We start from the raw sequence: 16,392 nt of genomic DNA on the forward strand, positions 1-16,392 counted from the left end.
AAAGTAAGACCTACAAATAAGTCAACATGACCCAAATGGTCAGTTGACCCCTTAAGGAGTTATTGCCCTTTTATAGTCAATTTTTAACAATTTTTCGTAAATTTTTTACAAAAATCTTCTCCTTTGAAACTACTAAGATGAATTTAACCAAAGTTGTAAACAATCATAAATTGTGTCTGATGACCCCTCCCTTGAACCAACATGGCTGACATGGCTAATAATAGTACATAGGGTAAAATGCAGTTTTTGGCTCACATATCTAAACCCAAAGCATTTCGAGCAAATCTTTTAGAAACAAAATTGTTCATTAGGTCAAGATCTATCTACCCTTAAATTTTCAGACCATTCAGGCAACCCGTTATTGGGTTGCTGCCCCTAAATTGGTAATTTAAAGAAAAAATTTCAGCTTTTGGTTATTATCTTGAATATTATTATAGATAGAGATAAACTGTAAACAGCATTATTATAGATAGAGATAAACTGTAAACAGCAATAATGGAAAGCAAAGTAAGACCTACAAATAAGTCAACATGACCAAATTGGTCAATTGACCTCTTAAGGAGTTATTGCCCTTTATAATCAATTTTTAACAATTTTCATAAATTTTGTAAATTTTTACAAAATAATTTCCACTGAAACTACTGGACCAAGTTCATTATAGATAGAGATAATTGTTAGCATCAAGAATGTTCGGTAAAGTAAGATTTACAAACACATCACCATCACTAAAACACAATTTTGTCATGAATCCATCTGTGTCCTTTGTTTAATATGCACATAGACCAAGGTGAGCGACACAGGCTCTTTAGAGCCTCTAGTTATTTATTGCTTTTGAAGGGTGCAAATGTATGCATATAGATTCTACCACTGTATTGAGTATGATACGATAACTATCCACTGTAGACAGTTAATTATTTTATTTAAAACCTGAAGCTTGTTCTCTATGATATGATCTTTCTAATTTTAATGCCAAATTAGAGTTTTGACCTAGATTTCATGGTCCACTGAACAAAGAAAATGATAGTGCAAGTGGGGTATGAATGTACTATGGACACAAACTGGTTATTCAGTAGTTTCGTAGTAAATTTTTTAAAGCCTGCATGCTATTTTAATATATAAAACAAAAGTTGAGACCAGTGTTTACCATCAATGAAGGCTTGGTACATTTTAACTTTTTGAAGAAGAATTAAAAAAGCTTTCTAAGGAGACTATAGCTATTTAATAACATCATAAAGCTTTAATTATGATGTAACATCAATTTTCCTTTTGTATTCTTTTGCAAGTTAGTTTTATTGTGTTTTGACAATTTCACATTGTCAAAACAAATTTTAAACCCCTTTTTCTAGTGTTTGCAAACAACATTGGAGAGCAAGGATTTGTATAGTGTCACTATACAAATCTTAGAGAGGAGAGTTAAAAAAAAATTCTATAAAATATCTCTGCTATCAACAATATTTTGAAAATTCAAAAATGGTGTTTAGAAGTTACCCATGAATTTCAATGGTTTCTTTAAAACTTTTTCCTTGACAATGCATAGATTTTATCTTTTAATTAATTGAATAAATTCAGCAAAATTGATTGTTGTAAAATAACATGAAGATATGGTTCTTAAATGTATTCATCAATGATTTTGTCAGCTACGGATTTTAATTATACATCTTAAAACTTGTATTATTCTTTAACACATGAATGGTTTCCATGTTTTTAAAGTATTAATTATTAAAAGTAAATGTAATGAAATATTGAATGATTCATAAAAGAAACTGACTTTCAGATGAAATGATTGCAGGTTAATTTTAAAGGATTTTACAAAATACAAATTTATTAATATTAATGAACTGTGTAAAAAATGGGATATGGGTATTTCTATACAATGATTAATATTTATATAAAGGTGAAGGAAAATAAAAAAATGTATACTCAAGCTAAAATTTGTATTGTTTGCCTAAAAATAGAATGAATTTATATATATATTAGATTTAGATCTAAAAAAAAGATGTAACAATTAATATTGAAATATGTTTTTTCAGATAACAGCTCCTAAAACTAGAGAATTGACTTTAACTAAGCTACTGCCATATGCATTATACAATATAACAGTTGTAGTGATACCAATTTATGAGAATAGGACAGAAACTGGTTTCTGGAGTGACAATGTTACAACCTCTATAAGAACTGCAGAAGATGGTAAGACTGTTATCAGAATAGATCAACAATTTTTTCGTGTAGCTTTTGACAAAACCGTGTTAAAGGGGCTCGCGGGTCAAAATAGATTTTTGTCGAGCCTGCAACTTTGTTGCAGAAAGCTTGACATAGGAATAGTGATCCGGCGGCAGCTACGGCGACGGTGTTAGCTAACTTCTTAAAAGCTTTATATTTTAGAAGGTTGAAGACCTGGATGCTTCATACTTTGTATATAGATGCCTCATGTTACGAAGTTTCCGTCAGTCACATGTCCAATGTCCTTGACCTCATTTTCATGGTTCAGTGACCACTTGAGAAAAAAGTTCAGATTTTTTGTAATGTTAAATTCTCTCTGATTATAAGTAATAGGATAACTATATTTGGTATGTGCATACCTTGCAACGTTCTCATGTCCGTCAGACAGTTTTCACTTGACCTCGACCTCATTTCATGGATCAGTGAACAAGGTTAAGTTTTGGTGGTCAAGTCCATATCTCAGATACTATAAGCAATAGGTCTAGTATATTCTGTGTATGGAAGGACTGTAAGGTGTATATGTCCAACTGGCAGGTGTCATCTGACCTTGACCTCATTTTCATGGTTCAGTGGTTATAGTTAAGTTTTTGTGTTGTGGTCTATTTTTCTCATACTTTATGCAATAGGTCTACTATATTTGTTGTATGGAAGAATTGTTAAAATGTCTGCCTGGCATGGTTCATCTGACACTTGACCTCATTTTCATGGTTCAATGTTTAGTTATCTTAGTTCATGTTTATGTTTAGTTTATGAGACAGTTGTAATAAAGCTTTATATTTAGGACTATCAACATAAAATCAATGATTAGTAAAGAAGGCGAGACATTTCAGCGTGTGCACTCTTGTTTTATTTAATATAGGATTTCGCTATATTTTTCTATAAAAGAACAGTATCTTCTACTGAATAGAAAAATAAAATAAAAAAATGGGGTCACTGTTCATTAACGCTCACAATCTATCTGCCTTCAAAAGAAGCATACATTTTTGTAAAAGTACCTTTTTTCTGTTGAACTAATAGGAGAAATAGAGGTAATATCGAAATAAAAGAAGAACTTAATTACAGAAATCGCTCAAATTTTACAATAGTTAAGTTTAAGTACATCTCATTTGAAAATAATAATTAAAAATTGTAGGTCACAGATTAGTTAAAAAAGATATTTCAAATGGCATTTTTGCACCAAAGGGAGATAATTTGGAGCTTTTTCAATGATATCTACATTTTAAAATTCATCTGTGGCCATTAGGAATTGATTTTTATGCCCAACCTACGATAGTAGAGGGGCATTTTGTTTTCTGGTCTGTGGCTCCGTTCGTCTGTGCGTCCGTCCGTTCAGGTTAAAGTTTTTAGTCAAGGTAGTTTTTGATGAAGATGAAGTCCAATCAACTTGAAACTTAGTAGACTTGTTGCTTATGATATGATCTTTCTAATTTTAAAGCCAAATTAGACTTTTGACCCAATTTCACGGTCCACTGAACATAGAAAATGAATGGGAGTTTCAGGTTAAAGTTTTTGGTCAAGGTAGTTTTTGGTGAAGCTGAAGTCCAATCAACTTGAAACTTAGTAAACTTGTTGCTTATAATATAATCTTTTAAATTTTGAAGCCAAATTAGACTTTTGACCCCAATTTCACGGTCCACTAAACAAAAAATGAAAGTGGGAGTTTCAGGTTAAAGTTTTTGGTCAAGGTAGTTTTTGATAAAATTGAAGTCCAATCAACTTGAAACTTAGTACATATGTTCCCTATAGTATAATCTTTCTAATTTTAATACCAAATTAGATTATTACCCAATTTCACGGTCCATGGAACATGGAAAAGGATAGTGCAAGTGGGGCATCCATGTACTTTGGACACATTCTTGTTTTGAATGATTTTTATACGACCGCAAAATTTGAAAAATTTTTCGTCGTATATTGCTATCACGTTGGCGTCGGCGTCGTCGTCGTCGTCGTCGTCGTCGTCCGGCGTCCGAATACTTTTAGTTTTCGCACTCTAAATTTAGTAAAAGTGAATGGAAATCTATGAAATTTTAACACAAGGTTAATGACCACAAAAGGAAGGTTGGTATTGATTTTGGGAGTTTTGGTCCCAACATTTTAGGAATTAGGGGCCAAAAAGGGCCCAAATAAGCATTTTCTTGGTTTTCGCACTATAACTTTAGTTTAAGTTAATAGAAATCTATGAAATTTTGACAAAAGGTTTATGACCACAAAAGAACGGTTGGGATTGATTTTGGGAGTTTTGGTTTCAACAGTTTAGGAATTAGGGGCCAAAAAAGGGCCCAAATAAGCATTATTCTTGGTTTTCGCACAATAACTTTAGTTTAAGTAAATAGAAATCAATGAAATTTAAACACAATGTTAATGACTACAAAAGGAAGGTTGGTATTGATTTTGGGAGTTTAGGTCCCAACAGTTTAGGAATTAGGGGCCAAAATGGGACCCAAATAAGCATTTTTCTTGGTTTTCGCACCATAACGTTAGTATAAGTAAATAGAAATCTATGAAATTTAAACACAAGGTTTATGACCATAAAAGGAAGGTTGGTATTGATTTTGGGAGTTTTGGTCCCAACAGAATAAGGGGCCCAAAGGGTCCAAAATTAAACTTTGTTTGATTTCATCAAAATTGAATAATTGGGGTTCTTTGATATGCCAAATCTAACTGTCATGACTGTGTATGTAGATTCTTAACTTTTGGTCCCGTTTTCAAATTGGTCTACATTAAGGTCCAAAGGGTCCAAAATTAAACTTAGTTTGATTTTGACAAAAAATGAATCAGTAAGGTTCTTTGATATGCTGAATCTAAAAATGTACTGAGAGTCTTGATTATTGGCCCAGTTTTCAAGTTGGTCCAAATCGGGGTCCAAAATTAAACTTTGTTTGATTTCATCAAAAATTGAATAAATGGGGTTCTTTGATATACCAAATCTAACTGTGTATGTATATTCTTCATTTTTGGTCCTGTTTTCAAATTGGTCTACACTAAAGTCCAAAGGGTCCAAAATTAAACTTAGTCTGATTTTAACAAAAATAGAAATCTTGGGGTTCTTTGATATGCTGAATCCAAAAATGTACTTAGATTTTTTATTATGAGCCCAGTTTTCAAGTTGGTCCAAATCAGGATCTAAAATTATTATATTAAGTATTGTGCAATAGCAAGTCTTTTCAATTGCACAGTATTGCGCAATGGCAAGAAATATCTAATTGCACAATATTGTGAAGTAGCAAATTTTTTTTTAATTAGAGTTATCTTTCTTTGTCCAGAATAGTAAGCAAGAAATATCTAATTGCAAAATATTGTGCAATAGCAAGATTTTTTTTTAATTGAAGTTATCTTTCTTTGTCCAGAATCAACTTAAATCTTTGTTATATACAATATACAATGTATATTCACTTTTTACTACCAACTGATAAATTAAAATAATCTTTACCATTCAGTGATAACAAGCAGTTTTTTTACATCTTAATATTTTATGATGTATTTAAATGAGTAGTTATTGTTGCAAACTCCATTAGAAATTTTAATTGAGATTAGTTTTGGAATAAGGGAAAGGGGGATGTGATTAAAAAAATTGGGTTCAATTTTTCTCATTTGAAATTTCATAAATAAAAAAGAAAATTTCTTCAAACATTTTTTTGAGAGGATTAATATTCAACAGCATAGTGAATTGCTCTAAGAGAAAACAAAAATTTTAAGTTCATTAGAACACATTCATTCTGTGTCAGAAACCTATGCTATGTCAACTATTTAATCACAATCCAAATTTAGAGCTGAATCCAGCTTGAATGTTGTGTCCATACTTGCCCCAACCGTTCAGGGTTCAACCTCTGCGGTCGTATAAAGCTACGCCCTGCGGAGCATCTGGTTGTACCATGTGATAAAGTAACATTTACTTATGGTAATAAATAAAATTTGTAATGAAAAATAATTTTTTCCTCTTTAAGAGCTTTAATCATGTTCATGCTTAGGTTTGAAAATTATGCAGTTTTCACCTTAATTGTGAAAGTCGGCAGGTAATGTCAGAAGTACTGTTGTTACATGAAGCAGATACATTTTGAAACAAATTTAAATTTACTCATGTTTTTTTTATGCTCCATTTAGGGGCATTATGATTTTCATCTGCACATTTGTTTGTTTGTCCGTCTGTCTTGCTTCAGGAAAAGTTTTGGTCAAGGTAGTTTTTGCTGAATCTAAAGTCTAATTAACTTGAAACTTAGTATATATAATCTTTTCTTATTTTAATGCTTATTTCTCGGTCCACTGATCATAGAAAATGATTGTGCATGTGTTGCATCCATGTACTTTGGACATGTCTAGTAGGATAACCTGTTATAGAAATTTATAAAAATAGCTTGCCATAAAATTACTGTTGCTAAACTATGAACCAATACATGTAGTTATATAATATTCATAATTATTCATAAGAATTAGTTGTATTGATGGCAACATTCTTCTTACTTGTTTACTGTTTTTATACGACCGCAAAAAATTTTTCTTTTAGTTTTCGCACTCTAACTTTAGTAAAAGTGAATATAAATCTATGAAATTTTAACACAAGGTTTATGACCACATAAGGAAGGTTGGGATTGATTTTGGGAGTTTTGGTCCCAACATTTTAGGAATTAGGGCCAAAAAGGGCCCAAATAAGCATTTTCTTGGTTTTCGCACTATAACTTTAGTTTAAGTAAATTGAAATCTATGAAATTTTGACACAAGGTTTATGACCACAAAAGGAAGGTTGGGATTGATTTTGGGAGTTTGGGGCCAAAAAAGGGCCCAAATAAGCATTATTCTTGGTTTTCGTACAATAACTTTAGTATAAGTAAATAGAAATCAATGAAATTTAAACACAAGGTTTATGAACACAAAAGGAAGGTTGGGATTAATTTTGGGAGTTTTGGTCCCATCAGTTTAGGAATTAGGGGCTAAAAAGGGGCCTGAATAAGCATTATTCTTGGTTTTCGCACCATAACTTTAGTACAAGTAAATAGAAATCTATGAAATTTAAACACAAGGTTTATGACCATAAAAGGAAGGTTGGGTTTGATTTTGGGAGTTTTGGTCCCAACAGTTTAGGAATAAGGGGCCCAAAGGGTCCAAAATTGAACTTTGTTTGATATCATCAAAAATTGAATAATTGGGGTTCTTTGATATGCTGAATCTAACTGTGCATGTAGATTCTTAATTTTTGGTCCCGTTTTCAAATTGGTCTACATTAAGGTCCAAAGGGTCCAAAATTAAACTTAGTTTGATTTTAACAAAAATTGAATCCTTGGGGTTCTTTGATATGCTGAATCTAAAAATGTACTTGGATTTTTTATTATTGGCCCAGTTTTCAAGTTGGTCCAAATCGGGGTCCAAAATTAAACTTTGTTTGATTTCATCTAAAATTGAATAATTGGGGTTCTTTGATATGCCAAACCTAACTGTGTATGTAGATTCTTAATTTTTGGTCCCGTTTTCAAATTGGTCTACATTAAAGTCCAAAGGGTCCAAAATTAAACTAAGTTTGATTTTAACAAAAATTGAATTCTTGGACTTTTTTGATATGCTGAATCTAAACATATACTTATATTTTTGATTATGGGCCCAGTTTTCAAGTTGGTTCAAATCAGGATCCAAAATTATTATATTAAGTATTGTGCAATAGCAAGAAATTTTCAATTGCACAGTATTCAGCAAGAGCAAGAAATCTTCAATTGCACAGTATTGTGCAATAGCAAGCAATTTTCAATTGCACAGTATTGCGCAATAGCAAGAAATCTTCAATTGCACAGTATTGTGCTATAACAAATATTTTCAATTGCACAGTATTGCGCAATAGCAAGAAATATCTAATTGCACAATATTGTGCAATAGCAAGAAATTTTCAATTGGAGTTATCTTTCTTAGTCCAGAATAGTAGTTGAATCAACTTAAATCATTGTTTTATACAATATACAATGTATATTCACTTTTACTACCAACTGATAAATTAAAACAATCTTTACCATTCAGTGATAACAAGCACTTTATTTTACATTTTAATATTTTATGATGTATTTAAATGAGTAGTTATTGTTGCAAACTCCATTAGAAATTTGAATTGAGATCAGTTTTGGAAAAAGGGAAAGAAGGATGTGAAAAAAAAATGGGGGGGGGGGGTTAAATTTTTCTCATTTCAGATTTCATAAATAAAAAGAAAATTTCTTCAAACATTTTATTTGAGAGGATTAATATTCAACAGCATAGTGAATTGCTCAAAGGCATCTGGTTTTTAATTGTACATGTACTGTGGATTCATTTTTTATTCGTGGTATACCAATTTTCGTGGGTTTCGTGGGTCACAGCGAACCACGAATTTAAGAATTCAACGAAGAATAATCCCGAGAAATGTGTATGGAGTTGGATGTTTATTTCCGGTTATGTTATGCAGTTCTAGTGTAGTGTTGACTAGCGATAAACATTGTAACATAACACGTGATTTTTATTGATAGAAGATACAAGTATTTTGATTAAATCTATAATAAATATATCGAATATCAGTGATAATTTACTTTTTAAAATTGATTAAAACTGTTCATGGAAAATAACTGCAAGTTGTTAATTACCGTGTCATAGTTTGGTTTACCAGTGATTAAAAATCAATAGGATTAAGTACGTAGGTAATATTGTTTATGACAGGAACATTTATTTTCACACCTTATACTTATATATCTGTTTATTATATCATGATTAGAGAAATTAGCTTGCAATCATAAAGTTTTGAATGCCTTATAGAATTCAGACAAGAATTTATAAATTGTAAAACAAACAAATAATTAGTTGTCTCTGCCCATTATTGTAATCGAAGTTATCAATGAACACTTTAACCTAGAATGACCAATTAAGCGAGGATTTTGACAATTCAAAACTTTTTCAATGAATTCCTTTTTTTTTGTTTTGTTTTATTATTGATCGAACCAAGGATGTTATATGATCTCCTAAATCAAAAAGAAATCCACGAATTACGTATCTATTTTTTTGTTGTTGTAATCAGCGATCCACGAATTTACGTATACCACGAAACGTCTTTTTTTCTCTATCCACGAAAATTGATACCCACGAAAATAAATGAATCCACAGTATATGCATTTGTTCAAATGAAAAACCTATTTTTCAGTGCCTCGTGCAGTTCCAACATTATGGCCAGGCTACTTTTCACAGTTGAAAGATCCAGAGAAAATTAAAATCTATTGGGAGGTATGTACTTCTTGTTTGTATATTTCTATAAACATTTTGTGTACCTAAGTATTTAGAAAATTAACATAATCCTTTTCATCCCTATTTTCCACCGACTTAGCCATTTATACCTTGAAAAGTATAATAATCAAGAAGAAAGCTAAAAAAATTACCACTAAGATAAGATCTAATAATGGCAATAATTACAAAAACTTGTATGGAATAATTGTTTTTGGTCATTTTGGCTATTGATAAGCTTGAATACTTGCAAAATACAAAAGATGTATATATACAACACGTCAAAACATCAACCCTACAATGTTAGATCTGTAAATTTGCTTTCGCAAAATTTTTGTTCTTTCCTCGCGAGGAAAGAACCCATGCTACTGAGATATCGTGACACCAAATTGCCTGCACTGTAGCCGTCCCGCTAGACCACAGGACCACCTGAGCTTCAAAATGAACCTTTTGGTGGCAGTGTGTAACCTTTCCACGTCAGTTTTAATCCAGCGTCATACTACAGTACATGATATATAAGGCATGAAGATGTTATTCTTACAGATCAGCTAAATTATCTATAGTAAAGGATCCTCCAAATTAATGTAAGATACAGTCACAGAAAATTATTATATTTATAAGTACGTCTGAGCCAGTGACAACTCTACAACAGATTTATCCATCAGATCACCAGAATCATGACACCACATCGCCTGCACTGTTTCTGTCCCGCTAGACCACACGACAACCTGAGCTTCAAAATGAAGCTTTCGGTGGCCGGGTGTTATCTTTCTAGCGGGACGGCTACAGTGCAGGCGATTTGGTGTCACATTATCTCAGTAGCATGGGTTCGAACCCCAGCGAGGGAAGAACAAAAAATTTGCAAAAGCAAATTTACAGACCTTACATTCATGACATTGTTGGGTTACTGTATAATTTTTTGTTCTCCCCTCCAGGATTTGAACCCATGCTACTGAGATATCGTGACACCAAATCCCCTGCACTGTAGCCGTCCCGCTAGACCACACGACAACCTGAGCTTCAAAATGAAGCTTTCAGTGGCCGATGTTACCTTTCCACGTCAGTTTTCATCTAGCGTTGTACTACAGTACATGATAGTCTAGCGGGACGGCTACAGTGCAGGTGGTTTGGTGTCTTGATATCTCAGTAGCATGGGTTCGAATCCCGGAGGGGAGAACAAAAAATTCGGGGAAGCAAATTTACAGAAAATAGATTATATAAATTCCTTTTAGCAGAGGCATTCCAATGATTCTCTCTCCTATATCCCTAACTATTCTATCAGCCAAAATTAGCTAAAAGAAACTTTTCAAGCTTATTCCAATTACCCTTGTCCGTCTGTCTCAACCAAATATTATGAATTATATACACAATGTTTATTACCACAAAATACAGACTAAGTTTGAATTTTGGTGGCATCACTTATACGTTTCGTTTGTTCTATAACTTGAGTTTGCTTCAACCAAATTGTAATGAAACATATACATTTCCCTCCCCTCTTAGCCTGGTTCGCACCCTCTGACTTCTGCTTTCAGCCCCTTATTCCAAAGTTCTGTCATCCTTGTCTCACCTCTCAAAGCTATGGTCCCTAGTCTTAAGTTTGAATAAGTAGTATTGTTATATTTAATGTGACAATTTTGTTGATGGTATCTTTTTTGTTTTAAAACATATAAAAAGAATACAATTATCAAATTTGACAGTGCAACAGACTTCTATTCTCTAACCACAAACACCTTCAAAAGATAGACAAACAACAGTCAGCATTCATGCCTATATTTGTTTTAATCTGGTGTCCTATAGAAATGAAATGAATAAGAATGCATAGAGTATTTTTAAGCCATAGGAGCAATAGGTACAAGTGTTCTCCTTAGATTTTTTTTATATCATCCTGTTAAACATGAATTTATGAAATGCCATCTTGATTTTAGCTCACCTGGCCCAAAGGACCAAGTGAGCCTTTCTCATCACTTGGTGTCTGTCGTCGTCGTTTACTTTTACAAAAATCTTCTCCTGAAACTACTGGGCCAAATTTAATCAAACTTGGCCACAATCATCATTGGGGAATCTAGTTTAAAAATGTGTCCAATGACCCGGCCAACTAACCAAGATGGCCACCATGGCTAAAAATAAAACATAAGGGTAAAATGTAGATGTTGGCTTATAACTCTGAAACCAAAGCATTTAGAGCAAATCTGACATGGTATAATTGTTTATCAAGTCAAGATTTAACTGCCCTGAAATTTTCAGATGAATCGGACAATGGGTTGTTGGGTTGCTGCCCCTGAATTGGTAATTTTAAATTTTTTTTGCAGCTTTTGGTTATTTTCTTGAATATTATTATAGATAGAGATAAACAGTAAATAACAATAATGTTCAGCAAAGTTAGATCTACAAATAAGTCAACATTTTTGCGCCTGTCCCAAGTCAGGAGCCTCTGGCCTTTGTTAGTCTTGTATTATTTTAATTTTAGTTTCTTGTGTACAATTTGGAAATTAGTATGGCGTTCATTATCACTGGACTAGTATATATTTGTTTAGGGGCCAGCTGAAGGACGCCTCCGGGTGCGGGAATTTCTCGCTACATTGAAGACCTGTTGGTGACCCTCTGCTGTTGTTTTTTATTTGGGCGGGTGGTTGTCTCTTTGACACATTCCCCATTTCCATTCTCAATTTTATGACCAAAATTGTCAGTTGACCCCTTAAGGAGTTATTGCCCTTTATAGTAATTTTTTACCAAATTTTTGTTATCTTTTACAAAACTCTTCTCCTCTGAAACAACTGCGTCAAATATAACTAAACTTAACCCAAATCATTATTAGGGTATCTTGTTTTTAAAAATGTGTGCGGTGACCCAGCCAACCAATCAAGATGTCCACCATGGCTAAAAATAGAACATAGGGTTAAAATGTATAGTCAATTTTTAACAATTTTCATTAATTTGGTAAATTTTTGTAATTTTTTACAAAATATTTTCCTCTGTATCTAAAGGGCAAAGTTTATTATAGATAGAGAAAATTGTAAGTAGCAAGAATGTTCAATAAAGTAAGATCTGCAAACACATCATAATCACCAAAACACAATTTTGTCATGAATCCATCTGTGTTCTTTATTTAATATGCACATAGACCAAGGTGAGGGACACAGGCTCTTTAGAGTCTCTAAATATATATATATCATCACATCCATTACACTATATATCAGAAAATATTTCAGATAGCATCACATTACAATTATGCTAAAAGGCCCTGGGAAGAACACTGCAGACTGTACTCTTTATCATAAATCACATGATATGTTTGAATTTTCTTTACAGCCAATTGATGATATAAAGAGATGTGGCATTATCCAATCATACAGAATCACATTGAAGGAAATAGTTCCCTTTGGAGAGAAAGTTGGAAAGAAAGAAAATTTTACTGAAATAATAGAAGATATCCCACCTGAAGCTATATCATATGAAATTCAATTGGAACCAATGAAAAAATATCAAATAAAACTAACACAGAGAACCAGTGTCGGCTATCCCACTGTAAAAGATGCTCATATTTATGTTTACCCGCAGTTTATTCGTAAGTGCAATTTTTTTCCTTGTTACCTAATTTAATGACTACTATGTAAATATAAGGAGATGTAGTTATTTTGTAGTATGATTGGCAAAGGGACAACTCATAAAGCACCAGAGTTCAAATGCTGTGGATATATAAGCAACTATAGGTCAAATAATGGCCTTCAACAATAAGGTAAACCCATACAGTGTTACATGAGCTATAAAAGGTGAAACAATTCAATTTTTTTATTTTTTATGTTTTAGGGCCCACATTACCTAGTTTATTGACTATAGAAGCCATTTGTCACATCTAAATTTTATTACTTTTAAGGACCAACATTATCTGATTTATTGCCACTGACTATTGAAGCCATTGGTTATATCAATTATATTTCAAGGCCCACATTACCTAGTTTAACATCTGTAGAATCTATTGGTAAATTTTGAGCTGTTATTATTTTTCAGGCCCACATTACCTAGTTTGACATCCGTAGAAGCTATTGGTAACTTCTGAGTTTAACTATTTTTCAGGACCCACATTACCTAGTTTGACATCCGTAGAAGCTATTGGTAACTTCTGAGTTTAACTATTTTTCAGGACCCACATTACCTAGTTTGACATCCATAGAAGCTATTGGTAACTTCTGAGTTTAACTATTTTTCAGGACCCACATTACCTAGTTTGACATCCATAGAAGCTATTGGTAACTTCTGAGTTTAACTATTTTTCAGGACCCATGTACATTACCTAGTTTGACATCCATAGAAGCTATTGGTAACTTTTGAGTTTAACTATTTTTCAGGACCCACATTACCTAGTTTGACATCCGTAGAAGCTATTGGTAACTTTTGAGTTTAACTATTTTTCAGGACCCACATTACCTAGTTTGACATCCGTAGAAGCTATAGGTCACAATAAAGTTTTATTCACATGGAAATTGACAACTATCAATAACAGTACTGGTGACTTTTGTAACTATAATTTGTCATGGTGCAAAAAGAATAGTACAAAACCCGGAAATTGTAAGGTAAGAATTCCATTGTGTAAACTTTTTAATGCATAAAATACTCTTATGATCAACATTCTTGTGAATCAATAAATTAAGCACTCTACATTGGGTAAACAAACAAAGTTTAAGCTGGTGTTGGCTTCATAATAATTTCCTGTTGTTATTTTTTGCAAGGAACATTAAAATAAAGTCTTTGGGATAAAGTTTTTATACATCAATAATTTTGTCAATCTTTGAATGCATAGAATATTATGAAATTTGAACTGAATCTATTTATTATTACGAAATACATCTGACTAATAAGACTAATTTTGAAAATGTCTTTTTGTTGAGCCTGTGACTTTTGTTGCGGAAAGCTTGAGATGGGGAAAGTGATCAGGCGGCGGGGTTAGCTAACTTCCTAAAAGATTTATATTTAAGAAGGTGGAAGACCTGGGTGCTTCAATCATACTTTGTATATAGATGGCTCATGTTCATTTTCATAGTTCAGCGACTACTTGAAAAAAAAGTTAAGATTTTTTGTAATGTTAAATTTTCTATTATTATAAGTAATAGGGTAACTATATTTGGTATGTGCGTACCTTGCAAGGTCCTTATGCTCGTCAGACAGTTTTCGCTTGACCTTGACTTCATTCCATTTCAATATTTGGGAAAAATCAAGAGAGAAAACGGTTCTGATTTGTTAACGTTTACATTGTTTTATTTATTTTCAGGAGGCTATTAAATCAAATTTGATTTTAGACAACAATGCTACAAACAAAGCAACAGTTTCAATTAGTATTACTAAGAATTATTTTGACTATTGGTTTGGAATATCTGTTGAAGAAACCTTACAGAATGGTTGGTTCATCAGCAGTGGTATTACATGGTACAAACATTGTGTATACTTTAAAGGAGGAGGTTAGTATAGAAAGAGGGGTGGGAGTGGTCCTGATCTAGAAATTCCGGCCTTAAAAACATAAAATTCTGAGGTCCTGAATTTAAAGAAAATAAATCCAACATCCCGAAATTCAAAAAAAGAAATTCCAGATCCCGAAAGGATCAATCCCAAAATTCTGAGCTTAAAAACACCCGATCCTGACATCCTGAAAAAGGTCCTGCCCCACTCTATAGAGAATCTCGGATTTTCTGATGGCCGTCTAAATAACCTCCCTGAATCTAAGTATATCTTTCTTGCAGAACTTACCTATTTAATTATTTGATATAAATCAGGACAGTTTGCAGGTCTGTCAAATGTCAAACTGCAGTCCTAGTAAAAACCTTGATAACATGATACAGACTATACTTCTTTTGCAGGTTCTTACGCTGGATTGATCGAGAGGTTGAATAAAAAGATAGTAATTAACAATACTAGAAAACAGCCTTTCATTTCTATTTAAGATTGCAGGATACAATGATTCATTCTGTAAAAACTGTTTCTGAATGAATTGTTAAATTTAACATTTTCGTGATATGAGGCAAAAACAGTTTGTTAAATTGGATGGAATGAATATTTACTTTTTTAATATATATCAATTCTAAGATTATCCAAATATTTAACAAAAAACAATTAATTAGTATGTACTTTATGATATGTAATATGATCTTTAATACAGTTCCAAAGAAACCATTAGAGTTAGAGGTACCCACAGATACTGACCAAGAAGATGGTATTTTTATCAGATGGAAACCATACACCTGTACCCAGGGTCAAGGAAAAGTGGCTTCTTATGAAGTTCGGTTTTGTACAACTGGCAGTGCAGAAGATGAATGTGAAGGTTAGTTTGGTTTTTTCAGTGTTTTCACTCCTTGAATTGAGCTCATTATGTCAAAAAGTTGAAAATTTCAGGTTCAGAATACAATGTACTATATTATTATTTGAATAATTTATACATGTTTTCATTTTGTTGATTTTAATCATCTTTTATTGATAATGAAAAATGTGTACTGCAACACAAAGGTTCCCCATGTACTTAGGGTTGGGTAAATGAAAATGAAAAGTGGCAGCCATTAGAAAGAGTGAAGTGATCATAAGTTTTCCCCTCATTAAGGGACATACTTCAGCAAAAACATGTGGGTTTTCATTTTCTTAACTGATTGAAGACTTATCAAGTTTATAACGTGAAGCCTACAATTATTTTCTGTTTTATTAAGGGGCATAACTTGGGATCCTCCTACCTTTATTGTGTTAATTCATACTCAATTTTTGATTGGTAGTTTCTAGCATTTTACATAGGTGATAACCCGTTCCAAGTGTGGGTCGTAATATTAAGGCCTCCATCTCAAAATTTGATTTTTGGATAAAGATTGAATGAAATGCAATCATAACCCTATGTTACTGACTTGATATCTAAATCTTCAAAGATTTAAATATAATATCTGTTCTAAAAATATAAATGATGTCATTGTAAATCATCTTTTA

The 16,392-nt window shown here is 32.4% G+C and overlaps 1 protein-coding gene across 17 annotated transcripts in view; it reads left to right on the forward strand.

Annotated features, from left to right (window-relative positions):
- Positions 1-16,392, forward strand: part of LOC139525967 (interleukin-6 receptor subunit beta-like) — a 73,481-nt gene that overhangs the window by 38,444 nt on the left and 18,645 nt on the right. For all 17 annotated transcript variants that reach the window (XM_071321228.1, XM_071321203.1, XM_071321196.1 and 14 more), the window contains 6 exons: positions 2,031-2,187; positions 9,362-9,441; positions 12,748-13,003; positions 13,852-14,009; positions 14,705-14,891; positions 15,587-15,748. In XM_071321228.1, the coding sequence (XP_071177329.1) occupies positions 2,031-2,187; positions 9,362-9,441; positions 12,748-13,003; positions 13,852-14,009; positions 14,705-14,891; positions 15,587-15,748 (1,000 nt within the window). The remainder of the gene's footprint in view (positions 1-2,030; positions 2,188-9,361; positions 9,442-12,747; positions 13,004-13,851; positions 14,010-14,704; positions 14,892-15,586; positions 15,749-16,392) is intronic.

Source organism: Mytilus edulis, chromosome 1 (genome assembly GCF_963676685.1).
Source record: "Mytilus edulis chromosome 1, xbMytEdul2.2, whole genome shotgun sequence".
NCBI classification, from domain to species: domain Eukaryota; kingdom Metazoa; phylum Mollusca; class Bivalvia; order Mytilida; family Mytilidae; genus Mytilus; species Mytilus edulis.